This window comes from Falco naumanni, chromosome W (assembly GCF_017639655.2).
Source record: "Falco naumanni isolate bFalNau1 chromosome W, bFalNau1.pat, whole genome shotgun sequence".
Lineage (NCBI taxonomy): Eukaryota > Metazoa > Chordata > Aves > Falconiformes > Falconidae > Falco > Falco naumanni.
The window spans coordinates 22995651-23022160 of record NC_054079.1 but is presented as its reverse complement, the minus strand read 5'-3'; the positions used below and the strand labels follow the sequence as shown (position 1 = coordinate 23022160).

At 43.0% G+C, this 26510-nt stretch overlaps 1 protein-coding gene across 1 annotated transcript; it reads right to left on the bottom strand.

The window, feature by feature from the left end:
* Positions 1-497: 497 nt before the first annotated feature.
* LOC121080462 (thrombospondin type-1 domain-containing protein 1-like) lies at positions 498-23112 on the bottom strand. The gene is made up of 2 exons (XM_040578487.1): positions 22986-23112; positions 498-1805 (listed from the first exon to the last, which is right to left on the bottom strand). Exons 1-2 carry the CDS (start codon positions 23041-23043, stop codon positions 787-789), a joined length of 1077 nt encoding a protein of 358 aa, XP_040434421.1. The 5' UTR covers positions 23044-23112; the 3' UTR covers positions 498-786.
* Positions 23113-26510: the final 3398 nt, after the last annotated feature.

Here is a 26510-nt window from a genome sequence, read left to right as displayed (position 1 = left end):
AGACTATGCCTGGTCATGGCCCAAAAGACAATATGGACCATGGACTGGTAGTTTGTATGATTCTAATCTTTCCTGGAAGGAAAAGTTTAGCTATATGAATGTGACCCATGATCTGCCAGGTGGTCTCATGGGTCAGAAAATGCATGCTGGCCTATTTTAGGCAGCAGAGACATGTCTTGAAAGGCTGGCTGAAAAAAACAGCAAGCTGTCCAAGTGACACGGTGTCTTTTGGTATGGCCAAACCCTGATTCATCTCACCAAAATTTTGTGTATCTAATAGGTAGGACTCTAAACAGCAAATGGGCTAGAGAAAAAGACACACAAGTGAGGATTCAGCCCATATATCTTCTATACCCATGAATCACTCTTGTAAGATCCCCATCTCTCTTGACTAAAAAGCCAGACAACTACTTAATGTTGGACTTTTGGCTTTTAGACACCTAGATGCAGGTAAGACTAATGCTACCTTTAGTGTCTCCAATGGGCCAGATCTACTGCAGTATCTTCTTACCTCACTGAGCAGGCCAAGTTTCAGTTTTACCCAGACTAGATAGGTACATCAGTCAGAAAGCCCCAGATGGTTTTGATTGGTACTTCATGTTAACTTAGTGCAGTTTTAAGCCACCAAGTGGCATTTGTTACCAAATGTCCTTGTGTATGCCTCTATGTAACAGTCTACTCCACCTTGTTCCCAACTGCATATGACATCACAACTATTTTGTCTGGTGTAGGAGACCCAAAAAGTAGCTATTCAATAGGGGACACCACAATCAAACCTATTTATCATTACCCACATTGGCTGGAAAGAGTGCTGAAAGAGGACAAACGTCTGTACAAACCCATATTCCTTTGGATCATCATACACTCCTTAACTCTTGTTGGGAAATGGCTTTGGTTTGAGAAATTAAAGAGGTCAAAGCAGTACTTGTTCTTCCCCACATCAAACAAAGTGCAGTTAAATTCTGTCCTGTTGTCTCCTGGGTGAAGGGCATTTTCATACAGCCAAGTTGTTCGTTGGCTGGGATGCTTGACAGCCTCTTTATAGACGACAATTTTTCCACTGATAGAAGTGCACAGTGGAGAGACTATGAAGACCTGAACCAAAGTCTTGCATGTTGTTTCTGGTGCCACAACCAGTCTGTATCCAAATTTGTGGAGGAGATCTATGGGTCCTATGGAGGAAATGATGGAACATGTTTCTAACGATTTCAGTAACACTGTGATATATGTTTCTTGACCAACAGGCAGGCAATCAAACTCTATCCACTGGGACCTGGAGAGCAGGATTCTTTTGCTAGTTCTAATGCCCAGAGTGTCGTCAGAGCTTACTCTTCTGAATTCATAAAGGGTGCTAGTAAATATCACATCCAGTGAAACCACTGTCTCGTTCATGGCACACAACTGCTCATTTGTAAAAATTCCAACCTGAATGGAGCTCCCAAGCACCTCTGAACTCCTGTTCAAATCAATGTGAAATACAGGCCATTCCACATGGAGGGAAGACATGCTTCTTCTGCTCCACTGGGCAGCACTGCTGTTGTTGCTGGGAGAGACCATTCTGAACAAGAAGTCCCTGGCACTCTTAAAATGGAAACACTCAAATTCTACCCTCCCGTGGGACTGATTTGCTGGAAGTTGTTTTCTTGCAATTATTTCGTTGGTGCTGGCATCCAGCAACAGGACGGACAGATGCTCTGCTGTCACATTACCACCACTATAGTACTGATATTCCACAGATACTGTGTCATTGCTGAAGGCTACATGACCTGGGCGATCCAACATGAGATACTCCACTTCGCCGAGAACTGCAAGGAAAACAGTTTCACAACAGTATTAAGAGCCAAAGAGACAACTGATTGTTTATCTACCTTATGGAAGAAACCAAGGATTTATAAAGTGGATATTTAAGAAGTGGATCTCAAGCTTTTTTAAGTGAATCAGTTCACAAAAAATAGGTCCTAGCTATAGCAATTAAAGCTCACAACCTCCCCTTTGCACAGGGACATGGTTTGCAGCAGCAAAAAGCCCACTGCAGTAACATGTTCAGGAAGGTTAAAAACAAGGTTTAAAAAAAACCCCACACAAATGACCCAAAACATTCACAGAAAATCTCAAACTTCTCAACTTCTTTCACTTACAGTTTCTTTAAATCCACTTCACAGTGGCCAGCTGATGTTCCACTTACTTTAGCTATAATTGAGTAAAAAAAGCACAGTAGTTTCTTAATAGAGAAACATGAAAAATGTCCCCCAAATTAAATAAAATAGGAAGTCTGCATGATGCTTTTTGAAGCCTCTTCTCTTGCTCTGTCTTATGAATCTTTCATTTTGCTCATTTGCATCGCAGAGACACTTGAGTGAAAGAGCTGAAAATAACAGTGATGGTGACTGCAGCACTTTTCTTGTCTCAGATGTGGTGCAACATGTCTAAATGACATAATTTCATTACAAATGGCCCAGTCTTTTTAAATGTACTTCTTGCATGACCACGTTTGTGCAAGTTGCCAAATTATCCTGAGACGTGTTATAACTGGCGGGGATAGATGATATCTAAAGCAATGGATTGGGAAGATCACATTTCCGTTCTCAGCTCAGCTAGCTTTTCTGCATTGCTTGAAACTTAAGAATTTAAAACATAGAAAGGTTATCTAAAAAATGGGAGCTACATACATCTATTCCAGATACAGAATGCACTGTGAGACGTCTTTATGTAATTAATTGTCTGGGAAAAGGCTTCTGAGTCTTGGATGATGCTACAGAAGCATAAAACTTCAGTTAAAGCAATCCTTTCATAAGTAGTATCAACTAACAATACTTTGACTTGTTAAATCTGTTACATATGTCTTAAGATTACCTCAAAGAATGCTTTGCTGGAAAAACACTGCAACTGCCAAGGCAAGCACTCAGCAGTCAGGAGTAGCAGGACTCATCTCACATAATATTAGACGCCTACCACTCTAAGCTTCTATTTGAGTTAGTCGCCTTGGATTCACTTTCTTGTCAGCAGGGAAAATTTTCAGGAAGAAATTCATCTGACCAGCTACAGACATTTACATCAGTGAGGTGCAGTGTGCGCTAGAAGAGCCTATTACCCTCCACCAGCTATAACACATCCTCAAAAAAACCGGCTCCAACCACAAACATGCAGTCCGAATGAGGGTGGCACGCACAGCCTTACACATACAAATCATGCATATACTCTTACATATACGTGCTATAACTTTCATTTGCATTTCCACAAGACACTGCTTTATTTGGCAGATGGATGGTGCTCATAACCAGAGGGCTCTTTTCTTCTCATTCTTCTATGGGTGGTCCCATGCATTATTGACTGCCCACCATCCAAAATCCACCCTGATAACACAGATATATTAATTTCCCGCATGTACTCTTCTGTTGTGCTCTTACCGCAGTATATTAGCACATTAGAAATATTAGTAAGTTTATCCTCCCAATATCCCTGGAAGATGAGAGGATGACTATTTGTGTTTACTGTCTTAGGAACAAAGCACAAGCACAGAGATGAAAAGTGTCAAGTATCAACTAGCTGCGGGTGCCCCTATGAAACCCAAGACCTGATTTTAAATACAGTGGTCCTTCAGACATCCAAAGCAGGATCCCATTGATCCCAGCTGTGCAGGAGCGGGCTGGAAACTAGGACCATGTGTGGCAATCAGTTAGCTGAGGGGAATGTGCTCGAGCTTGTCTAGACAACAATTAACATGATGAGGCATGTTTGCAGAGCACAGGGGAGTGGGAGACGGATGGCGCCTAGGAAAGGTAACACCTTGCTGTTAATTGATGGTAGTTAACCACCAATCAGGGATTGCCTAGTATGCAATGCTTAGCTTCAAGAACCAATCTGTTTAAAACCCGCACCTTCTGAAAGAGTATAAAAACTCGTGCTTCTGTACAATAAATTGACATTTGCTTGCATCAAGCTGCGTCCCGTCTCTTCATTCGCCGCAAATTGGTGACCCCGACGTGATGCGTTTAAGGATCTGACGTGAAGGGCTCTCGAATCGCCTGTCTGAGCGACATGCAGCGAATCCCACAGAACTTTGAATGATCTGCTGAAAGGAAGCAGGAGCCGGCCAGAAATCCCTCCGGAGTTGAGAGGTGAGCTGTGGGAAATCCGTAATGGGGAATCAGGCTTCGTCCCCAGAAAGAGACGTATATGGACTCATGAAGGGTCTTCTAGTCAGATCCGGGAGTCCGTGCCTCAGTCTCCTCAAATGGTGGCCCCTGTGGTGGTGTTCCGAAGCCTTGGAAGAATAAGGACGGAAAAAAGACAGCTCGTGGAAGAGGGCTGCGTTCCGGAGGAGACGGCTTGGCTGAACGATCGTCTGGCTGTCTGGACCAGGCGGACAACCTAAACCCCGAGGATAACACCTGTATCCATCGAGACAGGTGAGCAGCCAAGAAACTTTAGAGACTTTGAAAGAATGAAAGTGTGCACATACAGCAGCCAATTGTATGATGCTGCCGCGGAGGGGAGCTCCGTGTCGGGAATGCATTTAGCATCTTGGTGGCAAATTCTGACAACTCTTTGCCAAGTGTGGACTAATTCTACTAACGGTGCTAAACCAGAGGAATCTGTAAATTCCACCGACAGCACGACTCTTCTCAAGACACAGTCAGTGATGGCGATTCTGTCCACACCTCCTCTGCCCCCAAAGCTTCTGTCACTGATTGCAGCGACCCTCACAACACAGGACCAAGCACGGGAACAGGACAACTCGGACAATGATTCCATTGACACATATAAACCTTTTGATCCAGGTCCTATAGATCTGGAAAAGGAGCTAGACCTTTCCCCCACCCCCTTGTCTCTCCTGATGCATTGATTGTATTTCTGGGGAGGGTGAAAGGGAGTCTGAGGGATTGGTGACAGGAATGCAAGTGGGAAACACTTCAGTGATGGGTTTTGGGAGTCGCTATGGCATGTTCAGTATTTTGTCAGCCAAATCAACCTCGAGAGTGGCAGCCTGTGCAGTGCGGGAAGGGAGGATTCATAATACATTTGATATGTTCCTTCTTGAAGTGATGGCAGAGCCTTATACACTCACACTGCATGATTGGAAGTTATGGCTTTGTATGGTACTAACTGATACAGTATATGATGTGGTTATTTGATTTTTGTCAGCTATGTATAGTGGCCTTGATTGAAAACCTTAATCGGGGAATTGCTGTTAACTATGAGCAGTTAGCTAGAGCAATTAATTGTGCCGATTCTGTGACTCAGGCAAGGTATCCCAGAGACAGCTGTTTGCAAATGAATGAGATGGCTATTAAGGCAGTCAGGATGCGGGAGTCTTGCAGGGTCCTAGAGAGTCACTAACTTTAATACTAACTTGATTGATTGGCTTCAGAATATTTTGCAACAAGCTGAACATCAGGAAGCTCAAGGGTTGCTTTTAAAACAACTAGCTGTGATAATGCCAATGAAAATTGTAAATGGGCAACTTTCACAATCGCAACCCCAACATGTGTCAAATGATTGTAGCACAGAACTCACAGCAGACTGTAATTCTCAGGCTGAGTTCTGGAATGCAGCATAACAGATTTTTGCTTCTCTAATCTCTTCTGTAAGAGTAGTACACACACTTAACTTGCTTAGTAAATTAGGCTGCTAGCTTGCTAAACAAAGCAATACTGCAAATACTGTTCTTTTTTTTCTGGCTTATTAACAGATGTTGATTCTGTCCAACATATGTTGCTACAGAACCGAGTTGCTATTGATTTTTATTATTAGCACAGGGACACAAGTGTGAAGACTTTGATAGGATGTGTTACGTGAATCTGAGTGACCACTGTGAATTAATTTACAAAAGTATACAAAACTCAAAAGCCTTAAAACAAAGATCTGCAACAGAGCCAGGGGCGGGATGCCTTTGGTCTCTTCTCACGGCTGGGAAACTTTGGGCCATGACTCAAAAGTATTACAGGATTTATTATAATTACCTTTAACCACCTTATTGATGTTTGCCTTATGTCTCCCATACTTTTTTTTCCTGTATTCAGTGTTTAGTTGATTGTAACATAAAGCAGGTCATGGTCACCCAGCTACACACCCCCTTTGCCTCCTCGCAATTAACAAGCAAAAAAGAGGATAGAGAATGTCTGAAGAGAGAGAGGAGAGGAAACTGGAGAATATTTGACCTAACAAGAGATGAGAGAACAGCTGAGTATTGTGAAGGAGAATAGGAAAGATAAACATGGTTATCTGCGGCGAATGAAGAGACGGGACGCAGCTTGATGCAAGCAAATGTCAATTTATTGTACAGAAGCACGAGGTTTTATACACTTTCAGAAGCTGCGCGTTTTAAACAGATTGGTTCTTGAAGCTAAGCCTTGCATACTAGGCAATCCCTGATTGGTGGTTAACTACCAGCAATTAACAGCAAGGTGTTACCTTTCCTTGGCGCCAATGGCGCCATCGTCTCCCACCCCCCTGTGCTCTGTAAACATGCCTCATCATGTTAATTGTTGTCTAGACAAGCTCGAGCACATTCCCCTCAGCTAACGGATTGCCATGCATGGTCCTAGTTTCCAGCCCGCTCCTGCATCTCCCCCTTCCTGTTGCACAAAAAGAACCTTTGAAACCGAACGAGTAAAACCAAGGTATAAGTAATAGAACAAATAAAAAAACCAACTAAGACATATTATCAATGTAAAAATAACCCACTGTCTCTGTTCCGTACAATTTTACAATTTCCCCTTTTTGTTTTTGAACAGCTAGTACCAGGTTTGTCATGTTCTGCAGGGCCCTTGCAAACATGACAGCAACCAAGGTAATAGCAAACAAACAATACTGCCAATTGAGTGAATGGATGCCAAAAAGGCTGACATTTTCTCAGATTTTGATAACATCTTGCTGCAATGGGGCGCCTGAAATCAACGCAGAAATCAACGCAGCACATACCATCAAATTCCTCACAGCCATGTCCTTGAACCAAGAACAAAAAGCAGTGGCAATTTTGACTCACATTCTTAACTGCCTACCAAACAAGGTGATTTAACTCTTTAATGCTTTCCCTGCTGTTACTCCGGATAAGAGAAGAACCGCTGCGACACGTTCCCATCATAGCCTCCTACTACATTAGCATCTACAGAAAGACAATTATCGACATTCAATATCATCTTTTTTTGGATTAACATTATACATAGGTGGAAGGGCACACCAAACAAGAACTGGTTCAGTCAAAAAGTACGAAACATAGCATGTCTTCTCTGAACATACCTCTGGGGTCATTCCCTTCATTCCCTCTCTTTTTATGCAAAGAGAAACACTTTCACCAAAACAGAGAAGCCCCTATTTACATCTCTGAGGCTGGACACAAACCGCAGCTGTATGCTCCACCAGGCTCAGGGCAGGAATCATTCATGCAGTTACATAGCTATATATCACTACAAGCATGCAGACACCTATTAAACACTAGATAACCATGTTTATCTTTCCTATTCTCCTTCACAATACCCAGCTGTTCTCTCATCTCTTGTTAGGTCAAATATTCTCCAGTTTCCTCTCCTATCTCTCTCTTCAGACATTCTCTGTCCTCTTTTTTGCTTGTTAATTGCGAGGAGGCAAAGGGTGTGTGTAGCTGGGTGACCATGACCTGCTTTATGTTACAATCAACTAAACACTGAATACAGGAAAAAAAAAGCATGGGAGACATAAGGCAAACATCAATAAGGTGGTTAAAGGTAATTATAATAAATCCTGTAATACTTTTGAGTCATGGCCCAAAGTTTCCCAGCCGTGAGAAGAGACCAAAGGCATCCCGCCCCTGGCTCTGTTGCAGATCTTTGTTTTAAGGCTTTTGAGTTTTGTATACTTTTGTAAATTAATTCACAGTGGTCACTCAGATTCACGTAACACATCCTATCAAAGTCTTCACACTTGTGTCCCTGTGCTAATAATAAAAATCAATAGCAACTCGGTTCTGTAGCAATATATGATGGACAGAATCAACATCTGTTAATAAGCCAGAAAAAAAAGAACAGTATTTGTAGTATTGCTTTGTTTAGCAAGCTAGCAGCCTAATTTACTAAGCAAGTTAAGAGCGTGTACTATTCTTACAGAAGCGATTAGAGAAGCAAAAATCTGTTATGCTGCATTCTAGAACTCAGCCTGAGAATTACAGTCTGCTGTGAGTTCTGTGTTACAATCATTTGACACATGTTGGGGTTGCGATTGTGAAAGTTGCCCATTTACAATTTTCATTGACATTATCACAGCTAGTTGTTTTAAAAGCATCCCTTGAGCTTCCTGATGTTCGACTTGTTGCAAAATATTCTGAAGCCAATCAATCAAGTTAGTATTAAAGTTAGTGACTCTCTAGGACCCTGCAAGACTGTGGCAAGACTCCCGCATCCTGACTGCCTTAATAGCCATCTCATTCATTTGCAAACAGCTGTCTCTGGGATACCTTGCCTGAGTCACAGAATCGGCACAATTAATTGCTCTAGCTAACTGCTCATAGTTAACAGCAATTCCCCGATTAAGGTTTTCAATCAAGGCCACTATACATAGCTCACAAAAATCAAATAACCACATCATATACTGTATCAGTTAGTACCATACAAAGCCATAACTTCCAATCATGCAGTGTGAGTGTATAAAGCTCTGCCATCACTTCAAGAAGGGACATAGCAAATGTATTATGAATTCTCCCTTCCCCCATGGCTTTGCTTAACTCTTTAACAGCCTCGTATTGCACAGGCTGCCACTCTCGAGGTTGATTTGTCTGACAAAATACTAAACATGCCATAGCGACTCCCAAAACCCATCACTGAAGTGTTTCCCACTTGCATTCCTGCCACCAATCCCTCAGACTCCCTTTCACCCTCCCCAAAAATACAATCAATGCATCAGGAGAGACAAGGGGGTGGGGGAAAGGTCTAGCTCCTTTTCCAGATCTATAGGACCTGGATCAAAAGGTTTATCAGTGTCAATAAAATCATTGTCCGAGTTGTCCTGTTCCCGTGCTTGGTCCTGTGTTGTGAGGGTCACTGCAATCAGTGACAGAAGCTTTGGGGGCAGAGGAGGTGTGGACAGAATCGCCATCACTGACTGTGTCTTGAGAAGAGTCGCGCTGTCGGTGGAATTTACAGCTTCCTCTGGTTTAGCACCGTTAGTAGAATTAGTCCACACTTGGCAAAGAGTTGTCAGAATTTGCCACCAAGATGCTAAATGCATTCCCGACACGGAGCTCCCCTCCGCGGCAGCATCATACAATTGGCTGCTGTATGTACACACTTTCATTCTTTCAAAGTCTCTAAAGTTTCTTGGCTGCTCACCTGTCTCGATGGATACAGGTGTTATCCTCGGGGTTTAGGTTGTCCGCCTGGTCCAGACAGCAAGTTCAGCCAAGCCGTCTCCTCCGGAACGCAGCCCTCTTCCACGAGATGTCTTTTTTCCGTCCTTATTCTTCCAAGGCTTCGGAACACCACCATAGGGGTCACCATTTGAGGAGATTGAGGCACGGACTCCCGGATCTGACTAGAAGACCCTTCATGAGTCCATATACGTCTCTTTCTGGGGACGAAGCCTGATTCCCCATTACGGATTTCCCACAGCTCACCTCTCAACTCCGGAGGGATTTCTGGCCGGCTCCTGCTTCCTTTCAGCAGATCATTCAAAGTTCTGTGGGATTCGCTGCATGTCGCTCAGACAGGCGATTCGAGAGCCCTTCACGTCAGATCCTTAAACGCATCACGTCGGGGTCACCAATTTGCGGCGAATGAAGAGACGGGACGCAGCTTGATGCAAGCAAATGTCAATTTATTGTACAGAAGCACGAGTTTTTATACTCTTTCAGAAGGTGCGGGTTTTAAACAGATTGGTTCTTGAAGCTAAGCATTGCATACTAGGCAATCCCTGATTGGTGGTTAACTACCATCAATTAACAACAAGGTGTTACCTTTCCTAGGCGCCATCCGTCTCCCACTCCCCTGTGCTCTGCAAACATGCCTCATCATGTTAATTGTTGTCTAGACAAGCTCGAGCACATTCCCCTCAGCTAACTGATTGCCATGCATGGTCCTAGTTTGCAGCCCACTCCTGCAGTTATCTAGTGTTGAATAGGTGTCTGCACGCTTGTAGAGATATATAGCTGTGTAACTGCATGAATGATTCCTGCCCTGAGCCTGGTGGCGCATAAAGCTGCGGTTTGTGTCCGGGCTCAGAGATGTAAATAGGGGCTTATCTGTTATGGTAAAAGTGTTTCTCTTTGCATAAAAAAGTGAGGGAATGAAGGGAATGACCCCAGAGGTATGTTCAGAGAAGGTGACATGCGGATTTAGACTCTATAACTCGAAAGTTATAAAGTAGGTATGTTTATTGCGCGCAGATGCACGGGGGATCGCTCCTCCACAAGCGTGCATACCCGATGTGACGAACCATCCCACATTTATACAATGAAACAAATGAATATTCAATTAACACCTATACATATTTGTTACCTAAACCCCGCTTTGTATGTTAATTAGCTTATCAGTCCGTTTCCTGGAATGTGGTGGTCTTGCAGGTTTGTAGGTGATTCATGTTCTTGTGACCATCCCATCTTCTCCAGCAAGGAGACTTAGCACTCCCTCCCTCTAGATAGCATTTGAATGTCTCTCATCCTTTTCTCATTCTTTTTTAAATAGCCCCTTTGTCAGAGGAAGAAGGGCAGGCGTCTCCCCGTCTCCCCTTTGTTAGAGGAAGAGGGGCAGGCGTCTCCTCAAAAACTGTAGTTGTCTCCTCAGAGCTGTGTGCCTATGTGACCAGACACCGCACCCATGACTAGTCACCATACCCACATTCCTTGAGCAGACATATACAATCACAGTCGGTGTTAAGCGTCCCCATTTCACACTATTTCTCCATATCAATCCCCCCTTTTCTATCAAACTAAGTAAATTCTTTTACTTAAGCAGTCTTCCCGAATGATATAAAGCATCATACATAAGTGTTACCCTTTTAAACATTCTCCAAACTCACAAATATAACATAATGGTTAGTATTAAGGAAATTTCTAAACTGATCAATAAGATCACAATGGGGTGTACTATAGTGTTAAGAATTCCTGTTGCAGAAGGTGACCAGCCAAAGAGAGTATCCCACCAATTATGGTTTCCATCCTGTCCTACCTTTTTTAAAACTTTCTTGATCCCCTCTACATCATGATGGATCATAAGAAGAGTTTCATGTCCCTTTTCTTTGGTTTCTTTCAGTATACGTTGTAAATCTGCATGTTTTAATAGTTCTTTTATACTACTTATATTTAGTCCTATGGGGGTAGGAATTATCATCTGTGATAGGGTAAAGTTGGATTTTAAGAATTGATGAGACACTACTGGGGCTGAGCAACTAAAATCGCATCGTGTGATAGTAGTGAAATTACAAATACAATAATTTGAATATTGTGCAGTCTCCTTTACCTCCCCATCTACGGTTATTGTGTTACACTTAGTTCTCAAACACGCACATTCCTTCCCTGCATATGTAATTACTGTTTTCAAGTTTGCATTTGGTCTGGCCTCGAAATGACATATTTTCTGAACAAGTATCCTGAGCCATTACAGTATTGCTTTCACAGAGGAAGCCCTGCTGTTCTCGCATAATACAAGATTCTAAATCTACTGTTTGCCACTTGTCGCCTATCTTTCTGGCCCATGTTCTATGTTCAAAAGGGTACAGAAGCACCCCGTTATGGTTAATTAATACAAAAGCTGTGATTGTGTGTGTGTTGGGGTCGTAGGTAAAGTTCACTCTGGGTTAAACAACATTTGTTGCTGACCTGTATTTCTGATTACATATGGTCAAATTTTTGGATTTGGTTTAGTTAACTTAAGATCAAGCGTTAATTGCGTTGTTGTAACTGTGGGGGTGGTAGGAACAGTGGTTAGCATGATTGTTATTTTGATCTTATAAGTCAGAGCTGTTCTTGGGGATTCCTTTCCTAGGCATACTACAAAGATGGGCTCGGTTAAGGTAAAATTGTGCCAACATTCCCGTGAATTAAAGCACATGGCTGTATTTAGAAGGGTAAATTCCTTATCTACCTTTCTGACATTAATCAGGGTGTCTCCTGAAATCTTGGTGTTATCTTTTTCATTATACGTTTGACACCCTACTTTTATCCTATCTCCTAATTTTCCCCATAATCGGTCGACTTTGTGTACATCCTCCCGATCCCATTGATTCCTTTGGTACACCTCATTTTCAGAAAAAAAACCACCATAGCTAGTTTCGTCTTTGAGTCCACCTTTCCCATTATTCCAGTGAGTTTTTTCTGGGCATGATTCCAAGGCCAGTTATCAGGCTCTTGGTTGTAGGCAAGAGAGAGGGTACAAAAAACACAAATGGTTTAAACCCACTATTGATCATTTTAAGAATCTAAACGTTCCTCACATATACATATAAAATCTGTTTTGATCAAAAATATCATTGTTTGAGTTGGGGCTTACTGATAACAAATTGGGCAAGACTGGCCACTGGCTCAGTCCCAGACTCTATTGTTCTATATTGTTTGTTGTGGTGCCCTTCCCATATGGTGGATCCACAACCGCTCAGGTTCACTTACTTGCCACCCACATTGTTCCCATTTGTCCGAGTAAATTTAAGTTTCAGTTCTTTTTTATCTGGGGTTACTTTCCATGAAGTTGCAGGGGCTTTCTTGATCCGGGTATGGTGAATCCAAGAATTCTGTCCCTCAACCTTGATTGCAGTGTAGGTGGTGAGTAGGACTTGAAAAGGTCCGGTCCACTGTGGTTCCAGGGTTTTATCTGCAAAACACTTAATGTATACATAGTCCCCTGGTCGTATATTGTGAACAGGTCCATCCAGACCCCTACTGCGTGTTCCATCACATGCTTCTCAATTCTTATTAATTGTTTGTTTAGTGCCACCATATAGGAAGTCATTGTTTCTTCACCAATCTGTGAAGACGTCCCCTTTTGTACCCCATAGGGTCGTCCATATAAAATTTCAAATGGGCTAAGCCCCTCTTTTGCTCTTGGTCTAGTTCGAATTCGTGTAAGAGCTAATGGCAAAGACTGGGGCCAAGTTAGATTTGTTTCTTGACCTAGCTTGACAATCTGTTGTTTGATTAGATGATTCATCTTTTCCACCTGGCCACTCGTAATTGCCAATCTATTCCTAGATGGTGGCTGATCTGTTGCACTATTCTGGACACAAAATGTGGTCCTCTATCCGAGGACATTACCGCTGGGACTCCAAACCTAGGTATTATCTCTTGGAGCAGTATTTTGGTCACTTCCCGGGCTTTAGCAGTTCTGCACGGGAAGGCTTCTGGCCAACCTGAAAAGGTATCTGTTAGTACCAATAAATATCGATACCCCCCTTTTTTAGGAAGTTCCGAGAAATCAATCTGCCAATGTTGCCCTGGAACATTTCCTTTCCCAATTTTTCCCAACTTTGGCCCCTTGGTAATCTTAGGATTAGTCTGGAGACAAAGATCACATTGTTGGGTTACTTGTCTAATAGTAGTATACAAATTTCGTGCTATTATGTTTTTAGTGAGATCCTTATATAGAGCTTCTGCCCCCCAGTGCCTTTTTCTATGTTCTTCCCGAACTACTGACCATACCATGTAGGAAGGAATCACTATTCTCCCATGTGAGATTACAGCCCACCCTTCCTCATTATATGATCCCTCTAGGTCAGAAATCAGTTTGCGATCTTCTTTAGTATAGTCTGGTTTACCTTCTAGAGATATTTGTCCATCGGGTATTAGCGCACCCTCTACCTTGATTGCTTTTCTGGCTGCCTGTTTTGCTTCCCTGTCCGCCAGTTCATTTCCTCTTTCTAATTCTGTGCTCACTTTCTGGTGTGCCTTGATGTGCATAATTGCCACCCTTTCAGGAAGCTGGACCGCATTTAGGAGTTTCAAAATTTCTTCCGCATGTTTGATGATTTTTCCTTGGGAGTTTAACAGTCCCCTTTCTTTCCATATTGCTCCATGAGCATGTACCACTCCAAAGGCATATTTAGAATCAGTCCAAATATTTATAGGTTTTCCCTGAGCTCTCTCCAGAGCTCGAGTAAGGGCTATGATTTCAGCCTTCTGTGCCGAAGTGTCAGCTGGTAGCGGTCCTGATTCTATCACTTCTTCAGAGGTTGTAACAGCATATCCGGAATGTCGCTTTCCATTCAGCATATAGCTGCTCCCATCCGTGAACCAATGTTCAGCTCCATTAATAGGAACATCCTTGAGATCTGTCCTACTAGAATAAGTGGCTTCGATTGTTTCTAGACAGTCATGATCGACTGATTCGCCAACATTCCCATTAAGAAATGAGGCCGGATTGACGATGTTTGTAGTCACGATCTCAACATCATCTTGTTCCACCATTATGGCCTGGTATTTTAGGAATCTCTGTGGGGAGAGCCAATGCCCCCCTTTTGTTTCAAGGACTGCAGACACTGTGTGGGATACTAAGACAGTCATTTTCTGGCCCAAGGTAAACTTCCGGGCCTCCTGGATGTTTAGGATGACAGCTGCTACTGCTCTCAGGCAACCAGGCCACCCTTTTGCAGTGGCATCCAGCTGTTTAGAGAAGTATGCCACTGTCCGTCTGTATGGTCCCAAATCTTGTGCCAGTATTCCTAATGCCATTCCCTGTTTCTCATGGGAAAATAGGAAAAATGGCTTACTCACATCAGGAAGTCCTAGTGCTGGTGCTGACATTAAGGCTTTCTTCAGTTCATGGAAAGCTCTGTCTGATTCAGCATCCCACTGAAGATCCTTCTGATTAGCTGCTATCAGGGAATATAATGGTTTAACAAGCAAGCCATAATTACATATCCAAAGCCTGCACCATCCTGTCATTCCCAGAAATGTCTGCAGTTCCTTTACAGTTTGTGGTCGGGGGGCTTGGCATATGGCTTCTTTTCGGGCCTTCCCTAGGACCCGTTGTCCGGCACTGATCTCGTACCCTAGGTATGTGACTTGTTGTAACACCACCTGTGCCGCCTTCTTAGAAACCCGATATCCTTGTAGTCCCAGAAAGTTCAGCAGGCTCACAGTCCAAATAATACAAGATTCTTCGGTTCTGGTTGCAATAAGAAGATCGTCTACATATTGTAACACTTTCCCTTCTCCTGGTGGTGGTTCCCATAACTCCAAATCCTTTGCTAATTGGTTTCCAAAAATTGTGGGGCTATTTTTAAACCCCTGTGGCAACACCGTCCATGTGAGCTGGGTCTTTCGACCGCTTCTGGGATTTTCCCATTCAAAAGCAAAAATTCTTTGGCTGGCTTCATGGAGAGGGAGGCAAAAGAAGGCATCTTTTAAGTCTAAAACTGTGAACCAAGCTAGGTCAGGTGTCAGGGTGGTTAGTAAGGTATAGGGGTTAGCTACTACAGGATACAGATCCTCTGTTATTTTGTTAATGGCCCTTAAATCTTGAACTATCCTATAAGACCCATCAGGTTTTTTAACTGGGAGGATAGGTGTGTTAAATTCTGACTCACATTCTTTTAGTAGTTTTAATTCTATGAATCGCTCTATATTTGGACGAATTCCTTCCCTATCTTCCCTTTTCAGTGGGTATTGTTAAATTCTTATCGCACCCTGTCCTTCCTTTAATTTTACTATAACAGGTGATGCATTCTTGGCACGTCCCGGTATGTCAATTGCCCATACTCTGGGATATACCTGATCAATAATTCTGGTATCAATTTCCCTTTTTATAGGAGTACTGGCCAAAGATAGGCTCATAACCTGTATGTATTGATGATCATTTACCTCCAGAGTAACTTCCCCTTTTTTAAATTTGATTGTTGCTTCCAATTGTTCTAATAAGTCCCTACCAAGAAGGGCCTTTGGGGAATTTGGCATTCTTGTTTGTTTTCTTAGTTTGTACTTTAAAGGTTTCAGGATGTTTTCCTGGTGGCCAGCAGCTCCCACAACTGTAACAATTATTATTTTTTTTTTTTACTGAAGTTCAACAAATAAGTTGGTTTTGTATTCACTAAAATTCCACCTCATACCCATTCCCTGCCCTAAAGGGGCCGTTACCGGTCCTGTTGTACTGCAAATGCTGCAGCAATTGGGGTGACATTGTCAGGTCCCTCAGCTCAATTGTCAGCAACAGCAATCCCCTCCTCCCCACCATCAGGAGGATTCGGGGCAGGAGATGCTCTTCCTGCTCTGCAGGTTACACAAGCCTGCCTCTGCAGCAGCATTTCTGTTTTAACTCTTTCTTACCCTGAATGCAAATCTGCTACTTGTTGCTTTAAGTCTGTGTTATTACATATCAGCCTTCGCAGGTAAACAGAAAACACCCTGCCATGCATCCAGCGTGACTCAGCCGCACCTTCGAGGGGGTACGGGGGTTTGTACAAACTCACCCCAATACTTTAACACTTTCACAAGGTCTTTGATTCTCCACCCCCCTCAGGTTTTACATACATTAGTACAAGTTTTTATATCTTTCAACGTGTTTCATTCTGGTTGCTCCACAGAAGGAACCGCAACCTGAGCTTTTAAACACAAAAATTTCAACAAGAACATCTTTCTAGTTTAGGTCTCAGTTGTTGGTTTTGTGGGGGTTTTTTTTGGTTTTTTTTTTTTTTCTTCTATCCTTTTCTAGAGCCATAATCAAAGATCAGGTGATGTTAATCCCACACTCTTTCTAGTGTTAGTACCATAGGATCCCGAGGGGGTACTAATCCACAGTCCTTTTGCCACTCGGGTTTGTCCTGGAGGACGAAGAACATGTCTGTATACGATACTTCGTCCCATTTTCCCTCTCTCTGCAGGAGAGTGTTATAATCTAACATTCCTCCCTCCTGAGGCCATTTCGCATCACTCCAATTTATACAAAAGCCACCACTGATTACAATATTTAATCCATTTCCTTCTATTTTCGGTACCACCATGTCCTACGATATCACTCCAATGTTTTAATATACAACCCAAGGGCGATTTTTCACAGGGCTTACTCCTTCCATTTCCCATTTTGCAATTTTAATTACTTTTTCTCCGGCCGCCTTAGCCACCCAAGGTCGGAAACACGGATAGAGCTCCTTACTTGTTTTGCACTCAAACACGCGTCTCAAGCACTCTTGCACTCACACTCAGTCAAAATAATTAAGCTATACACGGAAAATCAAAATGCGCATCTCAATCACACCATTCACACTCTCCGGGCAGCCCGCAGTCACACAAGCAGTATGTTATACGGTACCGTGCACTTATGTACAACTTTTAGGAACACTGACAGTTCACAAAGTATGCATTTCAATGAACAATTGCCAAAAAACAAACAACAAACAAAACCCAATTTTTCCTGGTCTTAAGCAGAGTGTTAAGTTTTCCGCTATTTGCCACGAATTACCAGATTATTATTTTTCAACATACATTTCATAACTCCAAGTTTTGAACATGTAACAAGACAACACATAGAACAAACAAGACACAGAGCGCTATTTCAGTTGTTACATTCTAGGAATTCCCCAATTCTTAAGACAACCCAATGGAAGTTTTTAGCTTCCCCCTTTTTCTTTTTCCTACGCAAAAGTTTCCCTTTTACTTTTGCTGTGAGGTCCCTCTTGTTCCTGTGAGATTCCGCCTTATTCCGTCCCGCCCCCCGCTTTCCGTCACGAGGCCTCCGGGCTTTTAGGAATGGCAGTAACCTCGGGTTTGCTCGATCTGCCCTCAAGATCGCTAGCGGCCACCCCTTGGTCAGCAAACCCCCTCCCAAGGTACCTTTCCTCCTGGGGACTACGCTGCGCGCCGGACGTCTCCGTGCGTCTCACCAGCCGCCCCGTTACTAAACATACCGTTTTATCCGTGGATCCAGGGGTTCTCTTCTGCTCCCGGGTGAACAGCTGAGAAGAGGAGGCTCCTCCGAGGAAATCTCCCGGGGCGCGCCTAGGAGCGTCCGCTCCGCAGCTGGTCCCTCAGCCGAGCAGAAATCCTCCTGCCTGGCTCGCCAAACTGACGTGCGGAATTAGACTCTATAACTCGAAAGTTATAAAGTAGGTATGTTTATTGCGCGCAGATGCACGGGGGATCGCTCCTCCACAAGCGTGCATACCCGAAGTGACGAACCATCCCACATTTATACAATGAAACAAATGAATATTCAATTAGCGCCTATACATATTTGTTACCTAAACCCCGCTTTGTATGTTAATTAGCTTATCAGTCCGTTTCCTGGAATGTGGTGGTCTTGCAGGTTTGTAGGTGATTCATGTTCTTGTGACCATCCCATCTTCTCCAGCAAGGAGACTTAGCACTCCCTCCCTCTAGATAGCATTTGAATGTCTCTCATCCTTTTCTCATTCTTTTTTAAATAGCCCCTTTGTCAGAGGAAGAAGGGCAGGCGTCTCCCCGTCTCCCCTTTGTTAGAGGAAGAGGGGCAGGCGTCTCCTCAAAAACTGTAGTTGTCTCCTCAGAGCTGTGTGCCTATGTGACCAGACACCGCACCCATGACTAGTCACCATACCCACATTCCTTGAGCAGACATATACAATCACAGTCGGTGTTAAGCGTCCCCATTTCACACTATTTCTCCATATCAAAGGCATGCTATGTTTCGAACTTTTTGACTGAACCAGTTCTTGTTTGGTGTGCCCTTCCACCTATGTATAATGTTAATCCAAAAAAAGATGATATTGAATGTCGATAATTGTCTTTCTGTAGATGCTAATGTAGTAGGAGGCTATGATGGGAACGTGTCGCAGCGGTTCTTCTCTTATCCGGAGTAACAGCAGGGAAAGCATTAAAGAGTTAAATCACCTTGTTTGGTAGGCAGTTAAGAATGTGAGTCAAAATTGCCACTGCTTTTTGTTCTTGGTTCAAGGACATGGCTGTGAGGATTTGGATGGTATGTGCTGAATGGATTTCAGACGCCCCATTGCAGCAAGATGTTATCAAAATCTGAGAAAATGTCAGCCTTTTTGGCATCCATTCACTCAATTGGCAGTATTGTTTGTTTGCTATTACCTTGGTTGCTGTCATGTTTGCAAGGGCCCTGCAGAACATGGCAAACCTGGTACTAGCTGTTCAAAAACAAAAAGGGGAAATTGTAAAATTGTAGGGAACAAAGACAGTGGGTTATTTTGACATTGATAATATGTCTCAGTTGCTTTTTTATTTGTTCTATTACTTATACCTTGCTTTTACTCGTTCGGTTTCAAAAGTTCTTTTTGTGCAACAGGAAGGGGGAGATGCAGGAGCGGGCTGGAAACTAGGACCATGCATGGCAATCAGTTAGCTGAGGGGAATGTGCTCGAGCTTGTCTAGACAACAATTAACATGATGAGACGTGTTTACAGAGCACAGGGGAGTGGGAGACGGATGGCGCCAAGGATGGCGCCAAGGAAAGGTAACACCTTGTTGTTAATTGCTGGTAGTTAACCACCAATCAGGGATTGCCTAGTATGCAATGCTTAGCTTCAAGAACCAATCTGTTTAAAACGCGCAGCTTCTGAAAGTGTATAAAACCTCGTGCTTCTGTACAATAAATTGACATTTGCTTGCATCAAGCTGCGTCCCGTCTCTTCATTCGCCGCACAGCTGTGGTGAGCACATGGCACTCCAGGAAACCTGATCTCAACTTGGACACTCAGAGAGCAGGAAACAGATCCTGCATGCCTGTTAAAAATGGCTCTCCATGAACTGTCCAGCAACACGTTCTCCTTGCTCTTCATGTTTTGGTTCTGTCATCTGTGCCTGCCCATATTTTCCAGTCCTGTTCCTACCATCAGCTACTGCCAATATCTCTTGGGTACTATCCTAACTCCATTACTATTGTTCTCCAAACTCCTGCCTTTGTCTCTTTGCCTTATAGCTCTTGTACCTTCTCCTGCTCCTTGGGCCTGCAATGAACTCCAGCAAGTTCCTACTTTTCTCACTCACTGCTAGCATGACAGCAGAGAGCACAGGACAAGAACTCTAGTGCCCAGTATTACAAACGTGGAACATGGGGAACTCTGCTGCCCTGGGCTGAAGCATGCACAATATTGCGTGGGGCTGGCAAGAAGAACCAGCAGGAGCTGGGGCATGCTTAATCCTTCAGAGAACTTCATTACCGTCATCTGCAAGGACTTAGATCTGGACCAAGTCTGGGCAATTCTTCACGACAGCAGAAAGCATGTCCCAGGCCACCGCGAGCACTCTAACATGAAGTTCCCACAGCTGTGTGAAGAGTTTCCCAGGGAAATGGTTGCAAGTTGCTGAGCTTTTGTTTCTTTGAACATGGGCAAAATGATGTATTTCTCTACAAAGGAATTGGCTAGATTCAACTTAGCTGAAACATTATAAGGGAAAAAGTAATCAGACCACGGCAAAAGTCCAGCACGAAAAATTTCAGCTTCAAGCTTTGAACTTACAGCAAAAACATTAAAGTGACAGTAATGAAAAACATTGATGTTTGTACCTACTGTTCTACTATCTTTGCTCTGTCTTGACTCTTGCACTATTTTTTATTTGGAATGGCTCAGACAAGAAGTACCACTGTGTATGTGTGGGGGAGGACTGGAGAGAGGCCAGGGGACTGCCATCTAGCTCCCATCAACCTTAATGCAGATCATTTGGGAAGTGAGGAAAGTGGGAATTACTGGAGGATGCTGTTATAGCACTGCAGAGCTCTGGCTGGTACACCCCAGTTCACAGCATCCTTTCCCCCATCTTTGGTTAATAACACAAGAACTTTGCACTCATGGACAGCCCACACAGCAGCTTTTTACGATGCTCCAAAATGCTCCAGTCAGAAGTGGCCAGCTTCTGCCACAAGCTCCTTCAGCTGCCCTCCAGCCTATTGTGTGTGCATGACTGTGTCCATACACCAAAACTTGGTCCCAAGTTGTTTGGACAGCCAGTCAGGGCAGCTTTCAATGCATTCGTATATTTTTGGTTGCCATTACAATGGTCTCCCATTGAAAGGAGCCTGGCTGTGGCACCAACAACCTGCCAGAGGAGTCTTTGCAAGAACTCACTCTTAGAAAGATCAAAAGAAAAATCCTTGTTTTCAATGAAGAGTGAGAAGAATTATTTGAGGCTGCTGTTCTGATATTTATTTATTTATTACTGTGTTTAAGCCAACTTGGGTTGTGTTGTTGGCTTGTCAGCCACCAGTAACACAGAGCTAAGAAAAACAAACACATCAGAAAAAACTAATAAGAAACAAGAATAATGTTTTGTTGTATGTTAGGGCATTTTTTTAGCATTACAATAATTTTCCAGATCATACTGGATGATTAAAAAAATTAGTCTTGGTCTGAAACAGAGAAGTATATGAGTAAAATAATCATCTAAAAACTAGGTACACATAGGATACTCAAAGATGTGTATACGCAGAATTGCTTGGAAGTAATCTTCTGAATTACGGTCTGCCTTTTAACTAGAAATAAGGCAAAAGATGATGCACCTAAAGTTTGCAGCAGGGATTTAGCTCTTTAACTGTACCTTGTAATTACTTATTGTGCCACACTCTATAAAGTTCAGGAATAATAGCTTTTACCTCTGAGTCAACTAGTTGTGAATGCCTGCAGGACTAGCTCACCAAGAACCAGTGGACAATGCAATCATTCACCTCACTTTGTAGGTTAAGCAAATTTAATACTTACCTTCACTGTGTTCTCCACTCAGTGCAGTGTTCCTAACTTGGCTAATTAACTTTGTCTTATTAAAAGAAGAAACAGTACTAAAAGCCATAGCCAAGTATTGCTACCCCTACTGGAATTAAATTAATCTAAAAGATGGCAATTCTAGGTTCTTTACACATTCTAGTGATCCCTTGTTCTAGAGCGGAGACAGAGGCATGAGTAGCGTCCTTAAGTATTCAGTCATTACCCATGATCAGATTGTTCTCACTTACACCTTACACAAGGAGAGAAAACTGCATACACTTTTGGTCCACTTCTCTCCTTTGTAAGACATCTTCAGCTGTTTGGTGTGTGAACTACATGCTACCACAGCTCATTCTGTAAAGGGGGACTAAACAATCCTTTTTCCATTTTTTCCATGCTGTAGACATTTCAGCAGTGTGGGGCTTAATCCTTTAGCGTGGTTTGACAATATACTGCAGCTGTCAGAACACCACCTACTTTTATATTAGGAATGTAATTTTCAAAAACAATTTAGGAATTAGGAGTCCCATTTTCAAAATTTCTAATTCACTGTGCAATAAGGAATTAATACCCTTTGTGAACCTGCTTCCTACTTAGTACATTCTTGGAAGAGAGAAGACAACATGCATAGGATGCCCCTCAGCTTGTAAACATCTTACAGTTGTCTCACTTGAACTTAAGATGTCTAACCTCCCTCCTTGGCAGCTGATGGTGAGAAGGCGGTGCTTTTTCACTCCACCCATCTCAGACTTCAGATGGGTTAGAGCTGCTTTCAGTATGTGCTGATCTGTGTGTGAACTACTCAAACAGGACTGATTGACTAGATGCCTAATTTTACATTACTAAAATTGAATCAGTATGAATACCATCCTTTGGCTTCTTATACATTCAGAGAAAAGAACACCTCTGTTCTTAAAGGTTCTCTAAGTGGCAGCTTAGGTCTATCAGATGGGGGCTCACTCAGTCAGAGGAGAGGAGGTTGCCTGTACTGTAGATGCTTACATCACAGCCAACCATCATAGGTTCCTTTTATAGTTAACGGAAAGAAACAGGTAGTTGTACAGCACATACATCCTGGTACAGATACCTAAAACAGGACTGTCTTCCAAGATGCTCATTAAATATTATGAAATACGAGTCTTACAAGACAGCAGAGTTCCAGTCACTGCTTCAAACACAACTGGAAAGGATCCTGGCACTCTGATCTAAAGGGACAGTTTATGCAAACTGTATTTTCCACCTAAATATTGCACAAGATCTGAACTGTCTTCTGTGTTTATCAGTGGTGTCTTCTGTGGCACCTGATTTCAACAGATCACCTGGAAACGGCACCATCCAAAATCACTTTGTGAATACACATTTCACAGTTTTCCCTTGATAGCTCTAATACTCACCGTAGTCACAGAGCACTACCAGCAATAGATTTGAAAAATCTTTCAACATCTGTTTCATTCTGACCAGTGAGATCCCAGGTTCTTTTACTCCTCACGTCCTTCTTCAGCTCCAAAGTGCAGGCACGTTTTCCCAAGAATGCCTGAAAGTTAAAAAGTTACAGCTGTGTTGACTTTGCTTCATAAAATATGAGAAGGAAGACATCCCACTAATAAGTAAAAAAAATCCCACCCCAAACACTATTAATCAACACTTTTCTCCACTTTATTTAAAAATTACTAATACTGTATCAATGGACCTGAATAAGCACAACTACAATTCACTGGACAATAAATTTTCCCTCCTGAAATGTCAGCTCCTGAACCAGAACAAAGAAGACAGGCCACAACAATTTACCTTTGCACCACAGCAACTGCTGCTGTGCACATCTTATATTAAGATAAAGACTTGTGATAGCAAAATAACAAGTATTTTATACAAAATGTAACTCTGATCCAGCACATACTGATAGTGGAGATGTATTGCTGCTGCAAAATTCACATCACTTACTGTCAACTACTTTCAAGCATGAAACTGACTCAGCAGAAAACTACCATTTTGGTTCTCAAACTGCCCTGTTATTCAGGTCTAGTAATATATTCAGTTACCTTACTAGATTTATAAAAGATCTATAACTGCCTTTTTTGTCATTCCAACTGATCAGATCAAGGAAAAAGTGGAAGTTAGCACTTTCTCCATCATTTTTTAAGTTTACGTACTCTGCAGCCTCAGTTAAGCCAACAAAAAATAGAGCTCCTTTTGGCAACTTTCACAATTTTATGTCCATGTGTTTTAAACTAGTCTTTATGAGGCTTGTAACAATCACATAAAACAGGTTGGAAGCACAACGATAGCAGCAAAACCAAGTTTGCTTCAGAAACAGAAATAGGGGAGAATCTCTAAAAAGATACAATCTAGCTCAAGGGAACCATTCTCAAAATATAAGGAGTGCTCTTTCGTATTGCATGGAGTGCCAGCAAGTCAGTCTTACTGTGCTCACCATCACACAAACATGCAAGAAACTTCTTGTTCCATAAAGTTTACAACCTAATTTTACGTGAGAAATCTGGCACTGGAGCAGGCAGAAGTTAGAAGCAAACAGAACTGCAGAGCATAGAGGTGAAACACAGGGACCAGGTACGGCAAAGATCAGGTACGTCTTTAGGAATCACAAATGAGGTATTTCAACAATTATATTGCTAGGCTTGTTGAACGAAGATACAGCAGACATGTTATTTGAAAGCTTTTTAAACTGGTCTCTGTGCCAAGTGGCTGGAGAGAATGATTTCTAAGAAAAGACTAACAGCACGGCTTTGCTCAGTAAAAGCCCATTACACCGATAGCTGTACACATCTGACAGGAATAATCACCACTTGGCCCACAAATTTGACAAGGCTCCAGACAGAATTAGACAGGGACAGTGATATCACCACCCCTCATGATTTCACTTGATATGCCATAAATTACAGCAAGACAAACCTTACGGCTCAAGACAGGGCGGGCTGCTGAGAGAGGGCGGTGCAGAGCCCAGCCTGCCCCCTGGGGGGCGCTCTGTAACTGTCCCCGCCTACTGGCAGCGGCACAGCAGCATCGCGCCAGGGACGTCGCTTCTTCCCTGTGCTGTTACTGATCATGAATCAGTTAATCGAAACAAAGAATCAAAGTGGTCCAAAGAAGAAAAAGCAGGTTTTGGTTACAAAAAAAAATAAAAAAAATTGTGATAGATGCCTTGGCCTCTAGTGTTAACTGCTCAAGGAATAAAGCAGAAGTTACACGGTGTTGCTGTAAACTGCTCCAAAAAGGAGGGGGAAAATGCTCTGTGAGGCACAGCCATGACTGTGCTGGATGATCTAACAGTTCCTTTCCATTTCAAGCTTTCCTAGCTGCGTATTTTTCAAATGGCTTTTACAAATACTTCTCTCAGAGAGACAGTCACACGCTAACAGGTGAAATTCAAATAATCCTAATCTCAGTCTAACGAGTGACACACTGCAGAAAGGAAACAAAGGTATGGAAGGGAGAATAAATCCTCGAGAAGAAAGAAAAAAAAAAGCCTGTGTGGGAGAGTACTTTTGAGACGGTGGCCTTACATCTTCATTTGCACATCAGCCTGACTGAGGGAAAAGCGACATGGTTCATGAGACAGGGCACTGGCAGGAGGTAGAGGAGACAGAACTTCTGTCCCTATCCCTGCCATCACCAGACACACGATATCAAACCACAGCATTAATCTGCTCCCCTCTTCCCCATCCCATCTCTCCTGCTCTGTATTTATAGCACAGATTTGTCAGGACAGGGACTCCTAACCTAGCCTGCGGATGGAGCGCAGCACCAGAGCCCTCGGCTGTTTCAGTAACACCGATCGTTTGTCAGACCAAACCCTCCTGCCCTCTCACCCGTCCCTCCGCGTTATCTTGGCTCGCTTGGGAAAAGGCTCGGGCGTGCAGCGCAGGCAACACCCAGGCTGGATGGAACTGGAGTACTTGAAACGGGACCAAAACTAACTTCCAGCCGGTGAGATCAGGTACCTTTGGAAGCCTAGCCTGCGGCTACTTCACCCTCCACCAGCCTCTGTTGGAGCTCCTGTTAAAGGGCCTCCATGAAGCCTCCCGGAGTGTTTGCACCTTTGCTAGCTCAATTCTAATAGCAGCTTTGAATGAGAGAACTGCTGATCCCGTTCTGGTGTGGTGTTGCCCCTCTCCTTCTCCTCCTTCCCCACGGGTTTCTTCCTCTCCTTTCCTTCCGTTTTCCATCCGTTTGCCTCGCCCCAGTTTTGGACAGCCCTTACGCTGACCTCTATGCTTGGTTCAGACTTCTCCCCTCTCCTCTCAGCCTTCCCTAAGCCAACTTCTGTCTAGATTTCTTCTCATTTTTAGGTCTTCTTCAAAACTCTTCACATCTTTTCCCCCTGCCCCCACTCTATTATTTTTTCAACTTTTCATACTTACATAAAATGAATAATTTTCAAGGCAGACAGTACATCTTAAGTGGTTTCAACACTATTTAGATCTTCTACCTCAAGTTCATCAACTTAATGAGATGAAAAATGATCGAACAGAGAAGGCTATCAGACTTTGAATAATTTGCTTTTTTAATTTATTGCTCTCGTGGACAAGCATGGACTAAGGCTCTATTGTGTGACATGCCACAGAAGCACAGCAACATAAAAAGATGATTTCTTCTTCCAAGAGACAGCGTAATGGGCCGACTGGAAGTGGAAGACTTCCTCTCCAAAGGGAATTAGAAATGACGGTTGAGGAGGGGAAAAGCCATAAAGCACCTTGGAGATGAAAACCAATAGGTTTGTGTGTAACACAAATGATACTGGAACACTTCAAGTCCCTGCTCTGCAGCAGATCTCCTGTGTGATCTTGGTCACATCACTTAGTTTTCCTGTGCCACAGCTCTCCACTGGAAATAGTACCTCACTATCTGGTACAGGAATTACAAGAATAAATCTACCATGAACTTCAAGACTTACAGGCACC